Raw genomic sequence first — 22,696 nt, 5'->3', positions numbered from 1 at the left:
GTTATCAAAGTTGATGAATATTTAACTATTTAATTTTTTTTTTTTTCTGGTAAATATTGACCTGTCAGTCACTTCAAATGATGGTGAATATCAAGAAGTTACTTCAGTTAGGTTATCCTAACTTTCAAATCTGTTCTGACAGCTTTCAGATTTTAACAGAACTGATACTATGTGTTGATTCCTGGAGCATAAGTAACACCCAGGAACACACTTAGTTATTGTTTCAATAAATGCTTTAAATGCTTCCAGAAATGTGCTTAACAAACATTATTAATGTAGTGTTTCATAAAGAACAGATGCTATGATAAACTAGGAAATGGTGAGAGTGGAAATCGGCCGTTGAAAGATTTCAGTTAGGAAACTAAGACTTGCAGTAATTTATGGCAGTTCTGCTGTCCATTTGAAAGAGCTCGTATTTCTGATGACCTCGTGGTTCTCCCAGTAAATAAGCAAGTGAATATCATTAAACATGTTCTTTTTAGAAAGTCATGTTTCTATCTATTCTTTTTTTATTATCAGATATTATAGAATATAGCAGGTATTATTTCTAGAAATTGGCCCATTCTGATGGGATTATAAACTTGTCTGGAGTTAGTCTCTTTAGACACCACATAGTTTTTGAAAGTACCTTTGGGGTTTTTTTTCATATTTAAAAGTAAATATGTACATAAATAGAAGGTATGTAACTTCAGGTTAATCCTTGGAATTTAGTATTCCCTGTAATAAAACCTAGTGGCTGAAAGTCAATGTTTTGAAAATTGGGCATGTTAAGAGTTACTTATTGCCTAGCCACTGTGTCTGCTACCTGGTGTTTCTTGTAAGAAGTACCCTGACAGAATGCTCAAATCTGTTCTGCAATTTCTGACTGTTTGTATAGGCAATGATAACTTACAGGGAAACATTATTTTTGCTCAGCCATCCCCAGGATAAAGGCTTGTACAAGTATTCACTGACAGGGTAGACCATGACATTTCTAGAAGGATTTCCCATAGATCTCTTATACTTATTTCACTTCCAGTTAATTTATGCCTATCACTTAAATGTCATGGAAACAAAACAAAAACCTGGAAGAAGGTTTGGAACATAAAATTACCTGAAGAAATTAACATTGCTGGACAAAAGCTTATAAAGAAGAAAAAAAAAGAGCATCCATTGCCACAATTGTTTCACAGGTTTTGTGACGTTATTTGTGTAATACTGAATACTGACATTTTTTAAAAGATTTTCAAGTAAAGGTGCTAGATGCCAAGTTTATTTTGACAAATTATTTGGCTTCTTGAACTGGAAAGGTAGTTTGCAGATGATGAGACGTAAAAGACAAGCAAGCAAACTATGAAGCCTGAATATGGATGAAGATGTCTAAAGGATTCTGATCTGAGGTCCAGTTCCTTAGCGTAAGACAGCTCCTCCTAGTTCATGGGTGCTCTTCCATGCCCATAAAAGGTGATTTTTCTCTTTGGCCTCAGAATAGTACACAGTGATGAGAATAAATTTTGCTTCCTAAAAGTGTGTACAAATTTATTGTTGTCTCTGGTAAAAGGACAATGGAAAACCCAGTTTGCCTGGAAGCATCCATGTTTTTGTTCTTTGCTACATCTGTTCGATACCTCTGCAGTGAGATGTGTTCTTTACCTTCTGTTTGAGTATTGTTCTGGTTTGTCATTCCAAAGCCTTTCCTGTCAATTGTTTTGATGAACCTTCGTAATTTTTTGACGATCTCTGTGTGCTGTTGCCTTTGAGTGTCTCCTTCTGCTGTAGCCTTAAGGTTTCTGTATGCTTTGACTCTCCAACTATGAATTTAAGCTTACAGGTTTTAAAGCCCAGTCGCTATATTAGTGTTGCTCTTCACATTCAGCCCAGGTTTCTCTTGTTGTCCAGTACTCTGCTGTTCGCTTGCTGATTCATTATAATGTACATTCTTGATGAGAAAGAACCATGGCTGGACTAGGTAGTCCTGTTGTGCATGTTTCCTGCTCTGTACATAACATGTAGCTACATGCACAAAAGAGAGGCCCTTTAAACCTTTTGCAGGCAGTTCTTGTTGGTTTAGCATAAACTAGCGCTTGGGACTGGTTTCATTTTTTTTTTAACCTGAATTCTTTCAGAAAGACTACTGTGTGTCAGAACTGCTCATTCATAATCTCTTCCTGGTGCTAAGCTAGCAAGAGGAGACTGCTGTGAAAACATTTTGTTGGCATTGATACTTAATGTATGTCTTTCTGGGTTTGTTGGTGATGTGGAGCTCTGAGTTTGTATGAGACAACTGGCCATGCTAGGTGAGACACAGCAAAAATAATCTTTTCTTGGAAATGCTCAAAGGCTCCAGCTGTATGGATAAAAATGGTTCTTTGCTGTATTTGTGTTTCTGCAGCAGAAAAGACTTATTAAAACATTAGCAGCTTTGGATATTGGTGTATCCTTGGGAAAAGAGCCGGAATATTTGGCTGTTGGCCTAAAATTACTATGTAGTAATAGTTTTGAAATATTTGTCTTGCCCTTTTCTGGCAGAAGCAATTGCTTTTTTTCATGTAATTGCTTATTCTAAGGTGGAGACCTCTTCATAGCAATGGAAAACTCTGGCCTTAATGTCTTCATAGTAGCCTTAAAACAAACAAACGAACAAACAAAAAAAACCAACCCAAAACACCTGGTTTTCCAGTGTAGTTAGGGTCAGAACTTCATGAAGCATTTAGCAGCAATTGTACAATTCATCAGCATGTCTGAAGAACAGTCATCATTTTATTCTGGTTTATAGACTGCTTTATTTCAGCTGCTCTTATTTTTCTACTCTTCAGTCTCCTATTTTGCCCGGTATTTAAAATTCTGAATCACTTCTCTTCTGGGATGCTTTTGCTATTTCACACTTGCAGTAACTGGGAACTGAGAGGAACGGGATTTAAGTTTAGTGTCTGGATGCACATAACAGTTTGAGGGAGGAACTGTTCTGACTATTGTCTGATGCTAAAGTGCAAGTGAGAAGACTTGCATCAGCCTAGGCTTCAGAACCCACAGAGTGGTTCAAGAATCCCATCAAACATTTTTTAATAGACGCTGAGGTAAGTCATGTTCTCATCTTTCAATTCTAGCATTGCTTGCTTATGAATTTTATAGACCTTTTAGTAATCAAACATAAATTGTGATTTTGGTTTTTCTTCCGTATTTTTAGTGGGAAACTACCACATTTTCTGTGTGTGTTGAGTATGTAGCATAATCTCAGGAGACATGCTTATTAGCTTGTGTGTCTTTTTTTCTATTCTTTGGAGTTCTGGGGAACTTCAGCACGCATTTGACTAATAGACGACAATGAATGTGAATTGTTACTTAAAGGAGGAAGCTTTGTAAATTTGATGGAGTTTTGTAAAATACTATTAAAAGAAAAGTCATCTTTTCATAAGCCAGGCTTACTTGCAGATACTTATCTCTTAATGTGCTTTATCTATGGGATTGGTACAACCTTTGATTTGTAAATCAGTGTAATTCATAATACCCATCTCTAGTAAATTTCCACTGCTTTATTTTGTGGTTCTTACTTGGTTCCATTTATGTTAATGTCATTACTTTATTTGATGTGCAATTAAATAATGCTTGTTATGATTTTTTTTTTCTTATAACTAATAAATCCAACATTTATTTGACATTTGCCTGTGCGGAGCAGTGTAAACTCCTAAGACTGACTGCTGCCAGAGGAAGAGCTCGTTCTGCTTCCCAGGTTACAGAATGTTCTCCAGTATTTGGGAGGAGGGGGCTGAACCGCACCTGAGAGCAGTTCAGTTTAGCAGGCAGAACAGTGAAGGAAGTTACTTGCACTTTCTTAATTTACCTCCCCTGTCAGAGTAATGACTAAGTACCATAAAGAATTTTTCAGAAGACTGTACTTAATGCTGTGCTTTGAAATGCTAACATGGATGCTTAAAAGTTACTGGAATTTATCAAGACATCTAAATATTTCTTTGCTTTTACAATACTATAATAACTATTCTGTAGCTCAGCTAGCTTGTACTTAATCTCTCTTTTTAGAGAGAGGAAGGGAGAGGATATAAAATTTTCACCTATTTTCTTAAATTAATGCATTAAAAATTTCAAAGAATTCTGGAAAAAGCTCATTGCCAACTCAAACAAGTCTCTACAAGATGAGACTTATGCATAATGATACTGTGCTTTTTAGTATCTGGAGATTGAGTTATGTTTAGAGAACGGAAAGAATTTGTTGTTTTTGTTCCAGCACCCTGACACAATTTAGGATGAAATGTGAACAAGCCTGAAAAACTGAGCATCCTTTTCTGTAGTGCTGTGAAAATCCTAAGCTGCTGTTAATGTATCATCAATCATTGATTGATTAATCTTGCTCCCAGGAATATTTCTGTATTTAATACCTACTCAGCTGATGCAACACATATTATTTTGTTGTATTACTTGACTGAAGCTAGTAATGTTGTTCTTTCATGCAGCAGTCTAAAAATTGTGTTGACGTTAATGACTACTGATGGAGAATTATAAGAATATGTTGGGTAATAAATATTTCCATCTAGAGATAATCATATTAAATAACTTTAATTTTTTTCCTTGGATTTTACTCCAATAATTGTTTTATCTCAGCTTCTGAAGAAGAATAAAGAAGCCTTGTCAGATTTGTTTCTTTATTTCCTGTTCTAGTTTAAAAATGTTCAGGCTAGTAAATTCTAAGACTTGACTAAATGCGTGTGTTACTAAGTTACCTCTTAGCGGTATTGAAACTTGGAATAGCGGTGGATAAAATCTAACTGGATTAAGGTAACTGGAAGGTCAGGGAAGCATTTAAAACTCTGCTAGGATTAATAAAAGCAGAATATTTCTTTATAGAAATAATGTGATGCTTAGCATTCTTTTCAAAGCAGCATGGAGATAAAATACATCTTTATTGTTTGTCTAATCCTGGCAGCATGATCTGCAGCAGATATGCCAGCAGAGAGACAAGAGAGGAGGGGCAAACATTGTTTTTGTTTTCTTTTATGTAGATGTTCATTCAGGTATCTTATGCCTGCTGTCTGAAAGAGTAGCTACAACTGGTTGCTGTTGTCAATTCTATTAGTTACTGGTAGCCAGGAGGGAATGGCAGTTGTTAGTGTTAGCACCAGTGTTGCAGAACTCATAAAAGCAGGTTTTTTTGGCTGCTAAATGGTGAAAGGGTTATAAAGACTTAAGCCTGTCTTGCTGAAATAGGAAATCAAGATTCTATGATTTAAGACAGCAATTCCTGCTTGGATAGATTTCTCTAAAAGGTAAGAGTATGGAGAAAATTATAGACTGCGTAAAATTACTTTCTTGTTTTGAGAATGCAGCAGCCACAATGTGTCACTTTTGAGGTGATCTGAACCCTGCATGGCATTGACGTGCACAGTTCTCTGATCCTGTAACGGAAGGCTCAAGCCCCAAGAGCAAAGTGCAGGGAACAGAGTTATATGTCACCTTTCTTCTTTCACATTTAATAATAGTATCAAAATATGATTGAAGTGGACTCTAAAGCACCAGGATTTGCTAGAAAACCTGTTTCTATGCATTAGAAATTATTTGGTATAAACTAAAGTTGACTGGTTTTCCAGTAGATTAGTACTAAGCAACTTACTGCTTGGTGAGGCACTTGTAAAACATTTTTGAAAGCTATAAAACTACATTTTTTAGCATGTATTTTCAACATGAAAAGCTCAGCTCCTATACTTCTCCCTTAAAAGCATTTTGAACAGAAATTTGTGCATATATACTGAATAAAAATGGAAGTACTTTGTAAGATTTCTGACTAGTTTAAGGCATCATAATGTCGTTTTTCCTCTAGGCTTTAGTAGTGTGTAGCGTTTGCTTTTACGGAGTAGAACAACTGGGAAATATAACAATACCTTTCTGGGGGCAAAAGGAAAAGAATGGTGTGGCTTTTTGGTGTCTTGTTTTTCCCTGTTCTCTTTTTTTATTATACTTCTCCCCCTCTCTCTTTCTGCACAGGGTGGGTATTCTGCTCCCTCCTTCTCTCCCTGGCAGGGCTCATTCCAGGGCATCCCTCGGACTGTGCCACCGCACCGCAGACAGAGTGAGTCTGTACCTCTCACTCATCTCCCTCACCGTGTTCCAGTAGAAGCTTCCCCTTTGCACGCACTGTTCATCTCGTAGTACCCTCCTTTCTCAGGCAGATTTACAGGCATACACAATAGTCTGTGGCTAACCAAAATGCTTCCTTCAGCCGGCGTATAAGCAGCTGCAACTTACAGCTTTATAACAGTTATTAAATGCTGACTTACTTCAGAAGTTCTTCAGGCAAACCTGAGTAGGCACTTGTTTCCAGTCTTGTCTTAACATAAATCTTGCCTGCTGCATTTTCCCTTTCTTTTTCATGGCTGTAATGTACAATCCTATTTGTGTGTGTGTTCTGTTTGTTCATAAGTCTGCACGTGTGCATATATGGATGTATTTACATAAATACATTGTGGATGTACGTAAAAACATTGGTGGCCAAGTGTTATTGTCATTGCTGCTCATGAGAAGTTTTCTTAACTTTTCAGAATGGCTTCCCTGAAACTAATTTATTTTTTTTTCTATTGGTTTGTAAAAAGATTTCTAATACATTGAAGTGGCTGTTGCAAAACTTGCATGATTTATTAACATTCTTTATGTGCTAGCTGCAATGTGGGCTGATATAAGATGCATTTGTTCTCTTGGCTTGGATCTGCAAAACAAAAGACAATTGCTGATTTTAAAACTGTGTGCTTACGTAGACATAGAGAAATGGTAAGTCTTATTTTGTGCTTTGGTATTGCATTATAAACAGATAATTGTTCAAAGAAATATAACTGGTTCATAAAGCTAAAGTTATATTTTTAAAATGTACTGTAATTTGAGAATTACAGTGTGTTTGCCTAGCAAAGCCCAAGAGTGTATTTGGACAAGAAATAAAGGAAAAAGTAAAATTATGGAAACAAGGTAAAGATTTCCAGGGCCAGTGGAGATCTGAAGAGTAAGCTGCACCTTGAAAAACTAAACTTACATGTATTTCAGACTGCAATAATCCTAACTTATTTCAATTACAAGAAAAAAAAAAATCTTGTAAGTATTTTGTAAATTGTGTTTCAAATACTCTCTTGATGTTTCTTTGACAATGTTCATTTAAACAACTCATCAGGAATGCACAACCTGTTTCGTAGGCTTTTCTCTATGCAATGGAGGGATGTGCTTCATTTTCCCGTGGTGTTTGGTGTGGGACTGTGTGTGTGTGTAATGAACACAGAACCCCTACAGCTGATCATCACATCTTCTGTTTCTGCGTAGAGGACTAGAAGTAGCACAGCCTGGCTGTTTTGCTGTCCTGTCAGCAGAGAGTCTGAGTTTAAAAACATCAGTTTTAGATCTGAGGAGCACATAAATGTCACGGTTTTGGGGTTTACTGAATGAGGGGATGGTGTCTGAGTTACCAGATATGTGCTTCTGGTGTCACATCACTTGCATTGATTGCTTAAGTGAAGAAGACAACTTTGCTAATCTCTTACCACTTCTTTAAGCCCTCATCTCATTCTTCTACTAATGACAGCAGCTTCTTTTTCAGGGATTCCATGGTGAACTTGCATTGCTAAAGCAGGTTGGGTTTTTTACATCTGATACATTAAATTTTGTGAATTAGTAGTAAAGGAAATAAAGCAGATGAGGACTGGCCATTGACTAATTAGCCTACGCTATAATTAACCTATTGCTTAGGAAAACAAACGTTTCCTGTAACTGAGTGTTCCTAGCCTTTTTCTTTAATTCTCTAGGTTTGATCAAAAGATAAATACTGAAAATAAAAATACAGTGTGAATTAGAAGATTTCTTGGACACTTTTACTGACACTCTTGCAAAATCAATGATTTATCTCTGTGTGAAGAGTCCCTTAAAGTAGAGCATTACTTTATGGGAATTATGACTAGTGTCCTCCTTTTCCCTTGGTTCAGTGGTTTTAGGTCTCTTGGTTTCTGAGCTAGTGCAGAATGCCAGTTGTGGGGTTTTGAGGCAAGTGAGCTCAATATCACCAGCAGGAATAGGAAAACAGCGTTAAAGTCTAATTTATGTTCTTTTGCAATAATATAGAATCATAGAACCATAGAATGGTTAGGGTTGGAAGGGACCTTCAAAGGTCATCTAGTCCAACTCCCCTGCAGGGGGGATTGGAGTTGGGGATGTCCCTCCCTGCTCCAGGGACATCCCCAACTAGATCAGGTTGCTCAGAGCCTCATCCAACCTGGCCTTGAACATTTCCAGGGATGGGGCATCCACCACCTCTCTGGGCAACCTGTTCCAGTGTTCTACAACCCTCATTGTAAAAAATTTTTTCCTAATACCTAATCTAAATCTACCCCCCTCTATTTTAAAACCATTATTCCTTGTCCTGTCGCAACAGGCCCTACTAAACAGCCTCTCCCCATCTTTCTTGTAGGCCCCCTTGAGGTACTGGAAGACCGCTATCAGGTCTCCCCGGAGCCTCCTCTTCTCCAGGCTGAACAGCCCCAACTCTCTCAGCCTGTCCTCATAAGAGAGGTGCTCCGGCCCTTTTATCATCTTCGTGGCCCTCCTCTGGACCTTCTCCAACTGGTCCATGTCCTTCTTGTGTTGGGGGCTCCAGAACTGGACACAGTACTCCAGGTGGGGTCTCACCAGGGCAGAGTAGAGGGGCAGAATCACCTCCCTCGACCTGCTGGCCATGCTTCTCTTGATGCAGCCCAGGATGCGGTTGGCCTTCTGGGCCGCAAGGGCGCATTGCCTGCTCATGTTAAGCTTCTGGTCCACCAGCACTCCCAAGTCCTTCTCCTCAGGGCTGCTCTCAATCCATTCTCTGCCCAGCCTGTATTTGTGCCTGGGATTGCCATGACCCAGGTGCAGAACCTTGCACTTGGCCTGGTTGAACTTCATGAGGTTGGCACGGGCCCACCTCTCCAGCCTGTGATGAGAGAAGGTGATGGGAACATCAAGTAGTCTCAAGTTTTGTTTGGCTGTGTTTTCTGTTTGGAGATCTTGGAATTCAAGCATTTCTTTTCTAACTTCTACATCCTGAACTTAAAATATCATCTACACTTGTGAATACTGCAGGTTTCTTCCCTGTGTTATTGATAGCTGATGGATACATAGATCACTTACAAGCACTGTAGATGGAGGACATAAATCTGTAAACTGCTCATATGTAGTTGTTTATATACAATTTACGATTGTATATACAATTTTACTGCAGCTGTACAGGACAAGTAGTACATCCCTGCCACATAATATTATGGTACTATCATGTGCTTACAGTTCTTCTGTGTTAGCACCAGTTGCAAGGTTAGTGTGCCTGCTGCTGAACTTGCCCTAAGAACTTGCCATAACACTGCACTTGGTTAACACACTTTGAATTGGAGGTATGTTTTGCGCTTTTAATGAGAATTAATTTTCAATACTTTCACATTTATTAACTTTTTGTTGTTTCAGCAGCGTTGGAAACAATTCAACATTTCATATTTCTTAAACACTTTCCAATAGGACATTGGTTTTTGTCATTTTATGAACAAAACTGTGTGATGTTTTGTGGTTTTTTTTTTTTTTTATTCCGGTAACTCAAATACATTTCTTGAACTCAATTCTTATGTAATACTCATCTATTTTTTTTTTTTCTTTTTCCCCTGGGTAACAGAACATCATTTGATGACATAGCAAACTTTCTTCAATACAATTTAAAACTTCCGCATTTGTTCTGGAGCTTTAATGACGCAACTCTAGAAACATGGCATTTAGAACCACGTTGTCAATGAACCAATTACGAACCCTTGTAATACAGTAACATTACACCACTTTCTCTAGGCCACTGGCGCTTTTCCACACAGAAGCACAGATGAAAACTGTTTTGTAACTCAAGCATTGCAGTTGTTCGCATCTCTGCTTACTGTGCACTTCATGGAGAAAGCATTTAGATTTTTTTTTTATATAAGCATTATAAATAAAGATAGTATAAACAATTCTAGCAGGTGACACATAGCTTTTTATCAGCAGCAAGAAAGCTGCTGTATGTGCATTGACTACAAATCAGGTCCAAGGTTTTGCTTTTTCATGCTTTTTTTTAAAAAAAAGGTTGCATTGCTTAACACTGTGAAATGTTTAAACCTGTATTGACCAATTCAGGTTCTATGTAGGCTGTACAGAGTGTTGGTATTAGCAGAACAAAGTTGCTTCACAATATTATCTTGGAGGTTCTATGAGTCACATGAAGAGAGTGACAAATTGTTAAAAATGTCCTGGAATCATTGCATTACTGTCCTTCATATATATTTATTTTTGTTCTGAGAAATGAACGTTCAGCTGTATGAAGAACTGTCTTTTAGAACCCTTCTCCCGAGCTGGGTAGTTGCAGATTGGACTACAAGAGAAATGTCTCTTGCACCTAACAAAGTATATATTTGCAGAGAACTTATTTTCACCTGTGGTCATGTTTGCCTGTTTACACATATATCTGTATGTATGGATGAAATGCCTGCCTTGCTGCAGTTAATATATTACTTTCAGTAATTCTTTTTTTTTTTTTTTGAGAAAGACAGTATTTTTCTTTAGGCTGGAATTTTGATACACTCTATGCAGGAAAAAAAAAGTAATGCCATATTACCAATTATTTTACTACCCCCCATGCTACGGTGAATGGTGGTTTAAAACAAAAAATAGTTAGGAGTGTTTTCTGTCATTATTCGAAGTCATACTCCCTGCTGTGGAATCCTGTTTTACAATGTTGAAATATGGGTATAATATAGCTAGCTATAAAGGAGGGAGAGAAAAAAATTAAGATATTGGCAAATGCTAGAGATTTAAGGTGTGAAATCTTGCTGTTTTCCAGAGGTAGAAAATGAGAGCTTTCCAGTGAAGCCTTTCACCAAGGCTGTGTCTTCAAATGAAAGCCTGTGAAATGACAGCTTATCCTGCGCCAAGGCAGGGAGATAAGGAGTGTCAGCCCTGATCAGAAAGTGAAAACTTACGTAGCAGGATTTGTGTGCCTTCCGCCTGCCCCTGCTCCAAAAAGAAACCGTGGTAGTTTGGAGTCTCTTCAGGCTCGTGAGCAAGTCGCTAGGAAGATGGGTTATTAAACAGTATGGGCAACGTGGTCAAAATACGTAATACAGTGTATCTTACGACACTGTTGTTCATTGTTAGATATCTAACACGTATGTGCATGGATGCAAATATTTCTGTTGTATACAGTTGTAATCATACACACAAATTCTAGTTACAGCTCTAAGCAGTATTTGAAGTGTAAGAGATTAATTGTCTTAAAAAATTTCAAGTGATAAAAGCAAAGGTATTTTGTGCAGGTCTTGCTATAACTATTATTTGTACTGCATTACTTCAACACTATCGCTACCTTTGATTCTGGAAGGTGGATTAAAAACCAATGGGGAACATGGTAATTGCAATTTAAATGGTGAAAATTTGCAGTTCTGTCATGGCAATTGCTCATTGTTTTGTCTTGGTCCTCTGACATCATTGTCCTTGTCTTTTTCTTGTCTCTGCTTTCCCATTTTGCCATTGGCAAGGAGTTGAGAAGTTAGTCCATTACTTCTGTGATAAAGCGTGGTACAGTACAACTTCAGATTTCTTCCCATCTCCTCCTCAAGCATTTTCACTATTGGGTTGTTTTTTTTTTTTTTTGCCCTGTGCATGATGCATGTCTATCAGATGTGCATGCAGTTTTTTGATTTCTCATTGCTTCACTTCCCTTGTTCCTCAAAATACTGCAGGGAGAAAATGCCTTTAATTCATTCTACAGAGGTGTTATCAGGGAATTGAGGTGGGGACTGAGGTTAGATACAGAATAAACAAAGCAAAACTGAAAGGAACTTAGAAGTAGTGATATTGCAGTGAATATCACTGTCATGCCTGCATTGATTTAACTACTTTACAGTGTAACATACTTGTCTCAGTTTTACAAGTACAATCTCAGTGGTCCAATAACTGTATAGTAATGGTAATCCTCTTCGTGGATATCTTGTCATTTTTCTCTGAATGATGTAACAGCCAGTTTTACTTGAGAGAAATAAGAGCAAAATCTCTTAAGTTAATGTGGTAGGGACTATAATTCAGTAATTCTGATTAGTGCATCAATACTTGCAAGTCTTGGAAGCTCTTGTTGGTATAGAAAAGTCTGGTTTTGGTGTGTGAAAAGAAGTGTGTGCACAAAGCGTTTTGTCTAATGTGCTTTTGATTTGGGGAGAACTCATTTTCTTCAGTTGCATTGTACCTGAAATGTTTTAGAGTCCAACTTTACATTTTAGAGCATCCCAAAGGAATGCAGGTGTTTGTCCACGTGAACATTTTATTTTGGGATGAAAATGGAAGTCTATAGGTTAGCATGACAGTCTACACCAAGTCATAGTCTGTCCCACTCCAAAATACTATCAAAAGTGCACTCAAAGCAATGTAGATGACAAACTTTTTTAAGACTTCCATGAAATAAAATACTATGCCTGGAAGGTGGAATGCTTCTTTCTATTGTCCCTTTCTTCTGATGGAATTCATCAACTATTACACTTTCTACTGACTCTTTTTTTTTTTTTTTTTTTTTTTTTTTTTACTAATAACATGGTCATAACTTAAGACCTCCCTAATAAAGGTAAAACTTGTGTATAAGGCAAAGATGTCAGCTGTGGGTGAAGATAACGCAATTTTCAGTGTTAGATACTTTGTGAACTGTTACTTGCATATTTTGGAAGTGGGTTTTTTTCTGCTTTCAGTGTCATCTTGAATGTTAATACATGTAGCAATTTGAAGAGATCAAAATCTGTAATCATGATAATAGGACAGACTTTGAGTAGAAATACAAAATTAGAAAACACTTCACTATTTAAAACAACTTAGCGGAGATGGTACCATAGCTTGAGTGTCCTCGTCGTTCTGAGCACGTAGCTGTTCTCTACCTTTGAATTGCTAACTTTAAATTAAGCTGCTTAGACCTTTTTAGGTTATGAAGAATAACGTGGAAAATATGTATTTGACTGGTTTTATCAGTAAAAATGCAAAATTGTCCAGTTGGAAAAGCTAAAATAATTCCTAGTTTTTGTCGAAAGAATTCGAAATAGTATTATCGAAAGTTTTCTTCTTGTCATTTCAGATGGCTTTGTGTTTAACTTAGCTTTCCATACAAATTTAGTTTCTTCTGCAACTTACAAATTTTTCATTTTGCTGATTAGTATAACTAGGATTATTTGATATAAAGTTAAGGTTTGTAATGCTCAGATTAGATATTTATCTGCATTTTTGAAGACTGGCATTTATAAACCCTTTCTAGGTGAGGTGAAAAAGTTTTCTGACGATTAGTCTTACATACTAGAATTTGACACAGTACTGTTTGCCGTAAATGTACTAATTTTTTACTTCAAGTAGGACTAGAAAATTTGAATTATTTGTTGAAGTATCTGTATGAGAATCAGATATACAGTACTTTGGTTTCTGCACTCATTTTTAGCAGTTTTGTTTTTGCAGGTGAGGTCTCAAATCAATAAATCATTTGGGCTAATATCTATCTGTCAGCTCCTAAGCTAGAAGGATAATGACTTCTATAACCCATTACATAAGCACTGAAAAATGATAGAAATATCTGGAAGTTTTTTTTTTTTAAGCTGTAACTCTCTTAATGTATTGAATTATTTATTGTGTTTAGTACTTGCTTCCTGTAGGATTGCTTGGTTAAGAAAGATTCACAAAGTTAAGCTAGTTTTGGTCACATAAGGAATAATGTTTTGATACTCACTTGACACAATTTTCAAGGCTTTTCCCCACCACCACCCCCCCTTCTCCTCCTCCTCTTTCCAAAACAATTGTATGCAGATTGCTCAACATATTTGCACTTCCCTGTCTTACTGCTTCCTGATGTCACTGGTCCAGCTTAGATGTTGCCTTTGCTTTCAGGTAGAACCGGTATATTCTAAAGGGCAAAAATGCTAGTAAATAAAAATTAGATTGAGAAACACTTCTATTTATCTCACTACCGCTAATTTTTATTTTTCTTGAGGAATTTGAGGATTCAGGTTTCAGTAGTAATACTTCCAGGGAAAAGATGAAAAGCTTAAAAAATCCCAAGACATGCTGTTGTCCTAGAAATGTAACAGGACTTTGGCACGCGCAGCTATCATTACATTCTTCCTGCTGATTGTAAGAGCTAAAAAGACCAGACAAATAATTGGCTTTCTCATTTAGAAGTTGTGAATAATTCAAGAGAGTGACTGAAGTGGCATTTTTAGTTAAATCTCTTAAAGACAAACATTGCTTCTTTTTTTACCGAGTGTATTTCACTAGTAAACAATTATTATAAGCCTGTTACTATGTACATACTATCTATCAGTTCATAAGAATTCAAGTAGTTTAGGGATAAGACTAGCTGGTAGTAGTTCAGTTCCCCTCCTTTTTAAAGAAAATGAGGAAATAATTCAAACCTGAAACTCACTAAAACTGTAGTTTAATTTTAATAGGTCTGGGATTTTGCCATGAATTGCAGAATTTTTAATAGTTCTTCCAAGATCTGTATGCAAGTTGCAGGTCTGGGATGTGTTTGTGAAGCTAGTGCAGGCATTAATCTTTGAAGTCTTCCTACAGAGAAGAGCAAAGAGAAAATAGGAACGACCCAGAAGAGGTACTGGCAGTTCTCATGTGTGATCAGATTGTATCTTCTGATAGAATGTAAAATCTTCATGAAGTTATCTGTATCCCTTGCTTATCAGTGTAGTAGTAAGTGATCTCTAGACTCACATGTACTCTGTTGTACTGCTTTGTTAAAGATAGTTTCTTTATCAGCCCATTTGAAATCCAGTCAAGATAAAACAGTTACTTAAGTCTAGTCAGTAGCCTGATTACATCATACCTGCATCAAATTTTCTGACCTCAGTAAGACAAGAAATATGCACTGTAAATTCATGTCATCCCTTAAACACCTTTCTTGCCTGTACAGTATAGAACACTGATGAAAGGTTTGGGATAGTTAACTTGAGTATGCAGTGAATAGAAGTTAAAAGATGGATACAGTCTGATAGCCATTGTATTTGTTTATTAAGCACTAGAATCAGAATTAATCAGTACTTATGTGCCGTTCTTACACTAACCTGCAGATTTAGGTGAAACCATCAGCCATGCCTTTTTCATATTTTTTTTTAAGCTACTCAGTTTATTTTTTGTCTTTATGTTATTGTGTATTTCAGTGCTAGTATAATTTTTTCCACTTAAGTTACGAGTCACGTTTGTACATGTCCCATGAACCATCTTGTTTTGCCAAAGTCAAAGTTTTGATTTAAAAAAAAAAAAAAAGATATACAGCCCTTATCAAGCATCCAGTCAGCGCACGTTGGATTCAGAAAGTTATCTGCTGTTTTCTTTGCCTAATATATTACTTTATTATTTTCTCTTTAACAGCCTCAAGTACTACAGCCTTCCAGCAGCCTTCCCAGTTCTACAGACCTCGCCCAGGGAAAACTAATAAAAATGCCACATATCGAGGCCCACAGTGAATATCCTAAACATGGTCTGCATGAAAGTAGCAATCATCAGAATCAAAATGCTGCAAATGTCTCCCTAACAAATAGCCCAAATCATGTAAACACTTTAATGAGCATAAAATTAAACATAAAAGATGAGAATACATCATATGTGGAAAATTTGAATAAAAATGCTGAAGACCCTGGAGAGGTGACTAGTAAAAAAGAAGGTACATTACTATCTCGTTCCTGCTTTCAGACCTCTACACAAGCTGACGCTAGAGAGGTGCAGACTGAATTAGCTGTGAAAGGTCAACTCCCGTTCACAAACCAGGCTTCTCGGCCAAAGACTTTAAGAATCGCAAAGCCCCCAAATGCTTTAGTGCCTCCTACAATGGCCATTCTCGCAAGATCTGCAAATCATTCCGCTGCTTCCAAGGAACCTGAGCTTCTACCATCAAGTAGTTCGGCTCGGCTACAGCCAACGTCTGGTCAGGATAACCTAAAGGGTAAACAGAGTCAGAAAGTGTCTAAACTGCGCCCACCAACTATGTCCTTCGTTAAATCTAAGCAAATGAGCAGTCAGAAATCCACAGCAGTATCTGCAGAGCCTCAAAACACCTGTTTGAAGACTAACATCCCAAAGCCACTGGTACAGAGAAAGGAAAATGTGCAAACACAGAACACCAGTTTGCATGCCGGGGATAATTTGCCCTCTAATCGGCAGTCCCGCCTCCCTAAACCAAAGACACATTGAGAACATACCTACATATCATTGAGTGATGCCATACATTAAACTCCTTCTGATGTATTGACTACCTTTGAGGCTGTTCTATCTACAGCCTGCAAATCCTGAGTGAATCCTGAAAATAACATCTTTCTTTAGTATTTGCATACTCCATCCTGTGATGTTCTGAGGCTCAGGTTACAAGCTGTGCAGCTTCTCTTGAGAGTGTTTTATTGTATCGTAGGTCTGTCTTAAAGATTGTATTGCCAAGTGATCTTAGTAATTAAGCAAATACTGAAGTCTGTGGTGACCATGAGTGCAAGAATGCTGCACTATGTATTTCAGGATGGCAGAAATCATTTCTTACCTCTGTTGATTTGAGTTGTTAGACAATGAAATTACTATTCAGTTTAACTTCTTGGTTCTGAGTACTCGTTAGGTTAGAGTGGTGGAAAATTAGACTTGCTAGCAGATGTTTTATTGGCCATAATTCTGACTCTGTATTCCAGAGGCCTATGCAAAAATCCTTGTATTTATCATTATCTCGAGACTGACATATTTAATGTTATTTAATCTGATGGGTTGGGTGGGTTGTGTTGTTTTGTTTTACTGTAATCTGAAGTTGCTCTGTTCTTTGTCCCAGTTTCACTGTTCACAGACAATAAGCAGATTTCACAGGGTGAAACGAATCTTCTCTCTTAAACATCATCATTTGTTAAAAGATTGTGGTATGTTTTTATTGTGTTGAATAGACACATTACCAGGTAGGTTCTTGAAACGCAGTGCTAAGGATACCTGTGCAAAACCTTCCAATACAGGCTCTTATGAATTGGTAAGTAGGGAGCCTCTGGGAATAAGGGGTCCATAACACCTATGTTGAAGTTGCACAACATGCATTTTAATTAATAGTTTTTAACTTTTATTGTACTACTTGTATTTATTGATTTCTGTTTAATATTGAAAGACTCTAAAGTACCTGACTTGAAATTTTGCACAAATTTTGCCATATATACAAGGATTTGAAACTATTTTGCCGAATAAAACTTGTATTATAAAAAGCAACTATTTAAAAAAAAAAAAAATTAACCCCACTTATTTGCTTTGAGCAATCCTATTACGTCGTAATCCAGAGCTGGTACTCTTAAGAGTTTTTCAGAGATGTGTATTTTGTTTTGGGTTTTTTGTAAATTTGTTTTTTGTAATTTCTAGAGAAGTGCATGATAACTGGGAAGGAGCTTTTTGGGGAAATAAAGAAAAAAAACATTTTTCTACTCTCTAGGAGAAGTATTTTTTTCTGAAAGTGGTCTGGAAATACATGCCCATCATGGTGCAACTGTGGGACCATGACACGTGTGCTCTGAGTTAAATATATGCATATCCAGTGAAGATTTCCAGAAACTTAATGTTATGTCTCATCTCCAGTTCTTCCCTTCTTTCCCATCACTGTCTCCTTGGGTGTTACCAATTGGGTTTTTTTTTCTGTTCTTGAATTGGTTTTAAAATCATCAGCAGAAGGCTATTAGAATAACTTTGCTCAAAGTCTGTTCCTGAAGAGCATCTAATGTCAGTAAAATGAAACATGGCAATAGTTTGTTCTAGGCTTTGGCTATAGGATGCTGGCCTATTACAGTATTTTCTTTGAGAGAATTAAAATGAATAGATAGGGACGTTTCATAAATAACTTGAATAATCAAATTTAGTGATATAAGCCATTTAACTAGGGGTATCCTAATGGATACCTTAATCGGATGGGAGACAGAAAAAAGTATAATCATCTCGCCTGAATTTTTCAGTACATAATTAATATCCAGGAAAGCTGTTGGATTTGTCACACTGTAAATTCTTTTAACTGACAATGAAGTGGAAAAATGAAAAGCTCAGGGTGGGAAATGGGTAGGGGGAGGTTCTATTTCGGAGCTGTGTATGTTGATCTGAAATAACAGACCTGCAGGACTTCCTCGTAACTGGGGCAAAGACAATGTAAGCAAGAGTAACAAGGGTAGCAACTGTTACAGTTGATACAGGATCAAAATAGCTACAATTCCAGATTGCTGTAACAACTATTCTCCAGGAAAAATTCTTTCTTTCTTTCTTTGAAAAGCATTGAATTAAATGGCCTTCAGTGTAAGCATTTACTTTTGATAAGAAAATAAAACTGATTTTTATATTCCCCAAGACTAGCTCCTGGCAGCTAACTGTGTTTCTCAGGAGTTTAAAAACTGCTGAGGGAATAATCAGATTCCTGGTTTGTTTTCTGGTCCATATAGATTTCTATGGAAAGTGATTCTTTCAGTTTACTTTCCTTGAAGAGAAGCTGATTTTATTTTTAGTTGTATATGACTTTGTAAAAAGATTATTTTCACTTAATGCTATTGACAGAGATATTTCACCGTGAGTTCTTTTGCTTCTTATTCTGTAGGTATCACCAGCCTGATTTAGTGATGTTAAAATTTTTATGTTTACATTAAAAAGTATAGATATCTGTCTGCACCTTTACTGAAAATTAAGGAATGAAGCAAAGAGATAATCAGAGTTTTCATAAAAAAGAAGATAGTTTTAACTTTTTTTTTTTTTTTTTCCCGGAAGAACAAAAGTATATTTATTCTGTGGGGTGAGGTTTTTTTTCTGTGTTAAAGGAGTGTAAGTAGATTATATGCTTTGTTATAGCATTTCCCCATTTTATTCTGGCAGATTAGTGAGACAGTGAGCTGGAGACAGGAGGGTTTGATCATGGATGAGACGGATGCTAGCTTGAATTGTGTTCAGCTGCTAACCTCACATCCCTCTAAAGACAACTACGTATTTTGGTTCTTTAGACTTTACCAGGGAAGGCTCTATTGCATGTATAGTAAGTCTAGAGTATGAGCAAAGCCTATCAGTTGATGGGCAACTGGGAAAAAGTAGTGAAGTTTGAAGCTTCACTTCAGTGAAGGATGGGGACTGGGGGAAGACTGATAAGAGGGTGCTGTGTAGAGCTTGTCAAATGGGATTAAGTATTTTCAGGTAATGTGTCTACCTTAAGGAAGGTGCAGATATATCATCAGTACTGGTGCAGATTATCCTGAATGCTTAAATTAAAGGATTTGATATCTTCAGGGGTTTTTTTTATGTTTCTAAAACTGGTTTATTGCCTTTTTTTTTGTTTTGATTTCTCATTCTTTTGTGCAATGTTCACAAAAGTATTAAACTACTGTTCAGTATGTGTCTATAGAGGCAATTATGTGTTTTAACAAGTGAATAAACACAAAAGAAAAAAACCAGAATTGCACTTTAAATGAGCTTTATTGCTTGGAGTTGTGCCTAAAATAATCTAGATGCCTCCTGCTGTGTGTGGCTTTTGTTTGAAACTAATTTCCCCGCTAATGTTGCTGTTTCCAAGGTACCTTCACATCACTTTCACAGAATCGATATGCACTCTAGCATGTTTAAAAATATTCATATAGTGTGCTGAGTTTTTGTTGTGCAATGACTTTAATTTAACTATGGAATTGTAACACTGATGATGCAGCCAGATTATTACCTTCCCCCTTCCCTGAAGCACTTCCTACTGCCAATCAAGGCTGATGGCCAAACTCCCCTAGGACTAGCATAGCCCTTAAAGAATAATATTCCCAACATATGTTTTTATTTGAGAAAAGAAATAATCACAAAGGCCCTGAAAATCCAAAATGGCCCTGAATTTTTCCATATAGTTCCAAAAAAAAGTGGGTTCCTCAAGTTAAATCTCATAGCAGTGAGACTATACATAGTGACTGGACTGCATCATAGGTCAGTAAAATTCATTTCATCCTTGATCTAAATGCTGATCTGTTGTAACAATGCTAAAAAGCTGAATACCATTTGTGTGGTTTACTTTGTTTGCATGTCACAACCATGTGCACATTCTCAAGTGTCATACTGGGGTAGATTGCATGTTGGGGGGAAAGTATTTCTGGTTTTGCACAGCACATAATCCTCTTAATATGGACATTTTTCTTGCCATACAAATGGAAATCCGTTCTTGAATTGGGCTTCTGTAGCTATTCCTTATCTCGTTGTAGTGGCTTTTTCTGAGCAGAGTGGATTTAATACATGATGCTGGTGGTAGGTCTCAGTATAGTAATCTTACAACTGTGCTATCGAGGAAACTCAGTCACTGTTGTGGTAAAGCTGCTCACTGCCTACTTAATTATGAAAGCACCGCAATAAACCCAATATAATTCCAGTGTCAGTGAAATCTTAAATTCAGTACTAGCTAAAACAAGAGGTACCCTTATGATCTTTGTTTTTGTTTTCTAACCCAGGCCAGAGTAAATACTGTATATTGGAATTTGCTTGTAAAGTTGATTTAAAAAACCTGTATGTAAAAATTCCTTCCTCAATGTTGCTCTAGTGAATAAAAATAAAAGTCATAATTCTAATATCTAAATCTATTTCTCCTGACTGTTCACTTCATGTATGTTTTCAGTCATTGACTGTGCAGAACTATAGGCCTGTAGATAAGAAATTTGGGAGAGGGGGAGACTATGCTTAAGCTTGCTTGTGCATGTTTTCTCATGGAATTATCTTCCTCCAACAGCAGACTTGCAGGCTTTTAGTATGAGACATTATTACTGAAGAAAAAAGGGAGGGAGGGTGTGAAAGGAAGACACATGGAAAAGCTAAGCGTTTTATTGTATTGTTTCCAGATGAGCAAGGACTCATGTGGCTAGTTCTTAAAGGTATGTTATTTCAGGAGAAGAAATGTTATGTTATGAGGAGAGAAGAATATTTCATAGAGTTTCCTTATGTAATTAACTAGCTAAAATTTATTATCATAAGATATTACTTTGAGAAAGTTATTTTCCCCCAGGAATCCAAATTAATGCAATGTATGCATACATGCAAACACTCATTAAAAGCTTCTAATTATATGTCAGTATTTTGCCCATGGTTTGAATGGTTTATTATTCTTGAGAGAAAAGGAATCTGCTCCGCTAATTTTATCTGACCTGTTTCAGTAGATGGAAGTTGAAGTTTGAAATTCCCATCAAAATTTGAGGATCGGTAAAAGGAGAATTCTGTAGTTTGAAGTAAAAAACATTTAAAAAATGCTGCAGACAAACACTTGTAATCCTTAACCTAAGGTTTTATTTTGAGCTTCAAGATGATCTTTGAAGACAGATTTTGGGGGTGGGGGGAACTCCTGTGTAGGGTTTCCAAATTCAAACACATGTTTTAAGTAGCTTCCCCAACTGAGGCCCAAAAAGGCATCCTCCTGCCTTGCAGTTCTGCTGGGTAAGTGTGGTCTTTGTTACTCGATGCACAAGACTGTTTCACTCATTTCTAACTGTATTGGTGTGATCAGCAGATGTTGAACAGCTTTTGCAATGACTAAATAGTGTTCCTGAAAGCTGGAATTTGCAGCTTGTGTCTCTGCCCTCTCCAGAGCCAAGGCCTTGTGGCAGGGATGAGCAGGGTTCTGCTGACCATGCTGACAGCGGTGGTTTCCTGACGCTGAGATCTCCTTTACTGTCGGTGCAGGGTATCACATCTGAGAGAAAATGTTAGATGATAATAAGTTTCTGACATTCCCCTTCTTTTTCAACCCAGAATCGATACCCTTGGCGTGTTTCCTTGTACAGAAATGGTTTATTTTTCTGAGCATGACTGGATGCAGCTGAACTAGTTAGAGCAGTTAATAATGAAGCACATGTAACATCAACCAGATCCATGCAGTTGCTGCTTTCTCTCGGTTATGAATATTAGGTGCTGTTCCAGATGAGAACTGGCTTTTAGCAGAGGACATGGAACACAAACGCCACAGCTCTAAAAATGAGTTATTCAAGTACTTAATGCTACTCTGAAAGGTAAGGGAGATTTTCTGTTAGGAGTTCTGGTTGGTTTCTGTGGAACTACAGGCAGCAGAAGTCCTCAGGTCTAGAATAGTACATGGGGTAGTTCCACGTGCTTGCTCAAAGTCCTCACTTAATATCGTGGGAGTTGTTAGTAAGGCAGAAGTAATTGCCTTAAATAACAGACTAGAAACTCTGCTTGAAGAATCATTTTGAATTTGGTTATTCCAAAGCAGAGCAAAATCTGAAAACTTCAAAGGTGTTTAAGTAAAATGCTTCCCTCCATCACAGCCTCTGAAAATCACTTCAGCTATTGAAAGCCTTTCATGACAAAGGTTGGCTTTTAAAGCCTAGTACAGTGCAAGCCTCTGAAATAGCTCAAACTGGCAGGCATTTAAAAACAATTTGTGAAGACAGGACATTCCAAAGTAACTTTTTTTTTTAACTTTTCCCCAGAAAATTCAGTAGAAATGCAGCACTTCGGGAGAAACATTTAGATTTCAATGGAGCTTCATGTTCTGACAGAACGTAGCTCTCTTAATACATCTCCAATCAAAACGTGTTCAGATTTTACTCTGAAGAGACCTGACATCATTAGCTTGGGTGCTACAGTTAGCGAGGCACCCTTGAAAATCAGCCTATGTGAATTTCCATATGATCATCAGTACAGAATGCACACACAGTGGTAATTC

The 22,696-nt window shown here is 37.1% G+C and overlaps 1 protein-coding gene across 6 annotated transcripts in view; it reads left to right on the top strand.

Annotated features, from left to right (window-relative positions):
• CCSER2 (coiled-coil serine rich protein 2) overlaps positions 1-20,599 on the top strand; it is a 75,692-nt gene extending 55,093 nt beyond the window's left edge. For 2 of the 6 annotated variants that reach the window (XM_086752409.1, XM_086752407.1), the window contains exons 10-12: positions 5,974-6,058; positions 11,538-11,577; positions 15,403-15,588. In XM_086752409.1, coding sequence (XP_086608535.1) covers positions 5,974-6,058; positions 11,538-11,577; positions 15,403-15,466 — 189 coding nt within the window. In that variant the 3' untranslated portion in view covers positions 15,467-15,588. Of the gene's footprint in view, positions 1-5,973; positions 6,059-11,537; positions 11,578-15,402 lie in introns of all 6 variants that reach the window. The other 4 variants (XM_086752410.1, XM_086752408.1, XM_086752406.1 and 1 more) reach the window with 2 other exon arrangements.
• Positions 20,600-22,696: the final 2,097 nt, after the last annotated feature.

This window comes from Chlamydotis macqueenii, chromosome 7 (assembly GCF_036417535.1).
Source record: "Chlamydotis macqueenii isolate bChlMac1 chromosome 7, bChlMac1.mat, whole genome shotgun sequence".
In the NCBI taxonomy this organism is placed as follows: domain Eukaryota; kingdom Metazoa; phylum Chordata; class Aves; order Otidiformes; family Otididae; genus Chlamydotis; species Chlamydotis macqueenii.
This window is presented reverse-complemented; position numbering and strand designations above follow the sequence as displayed.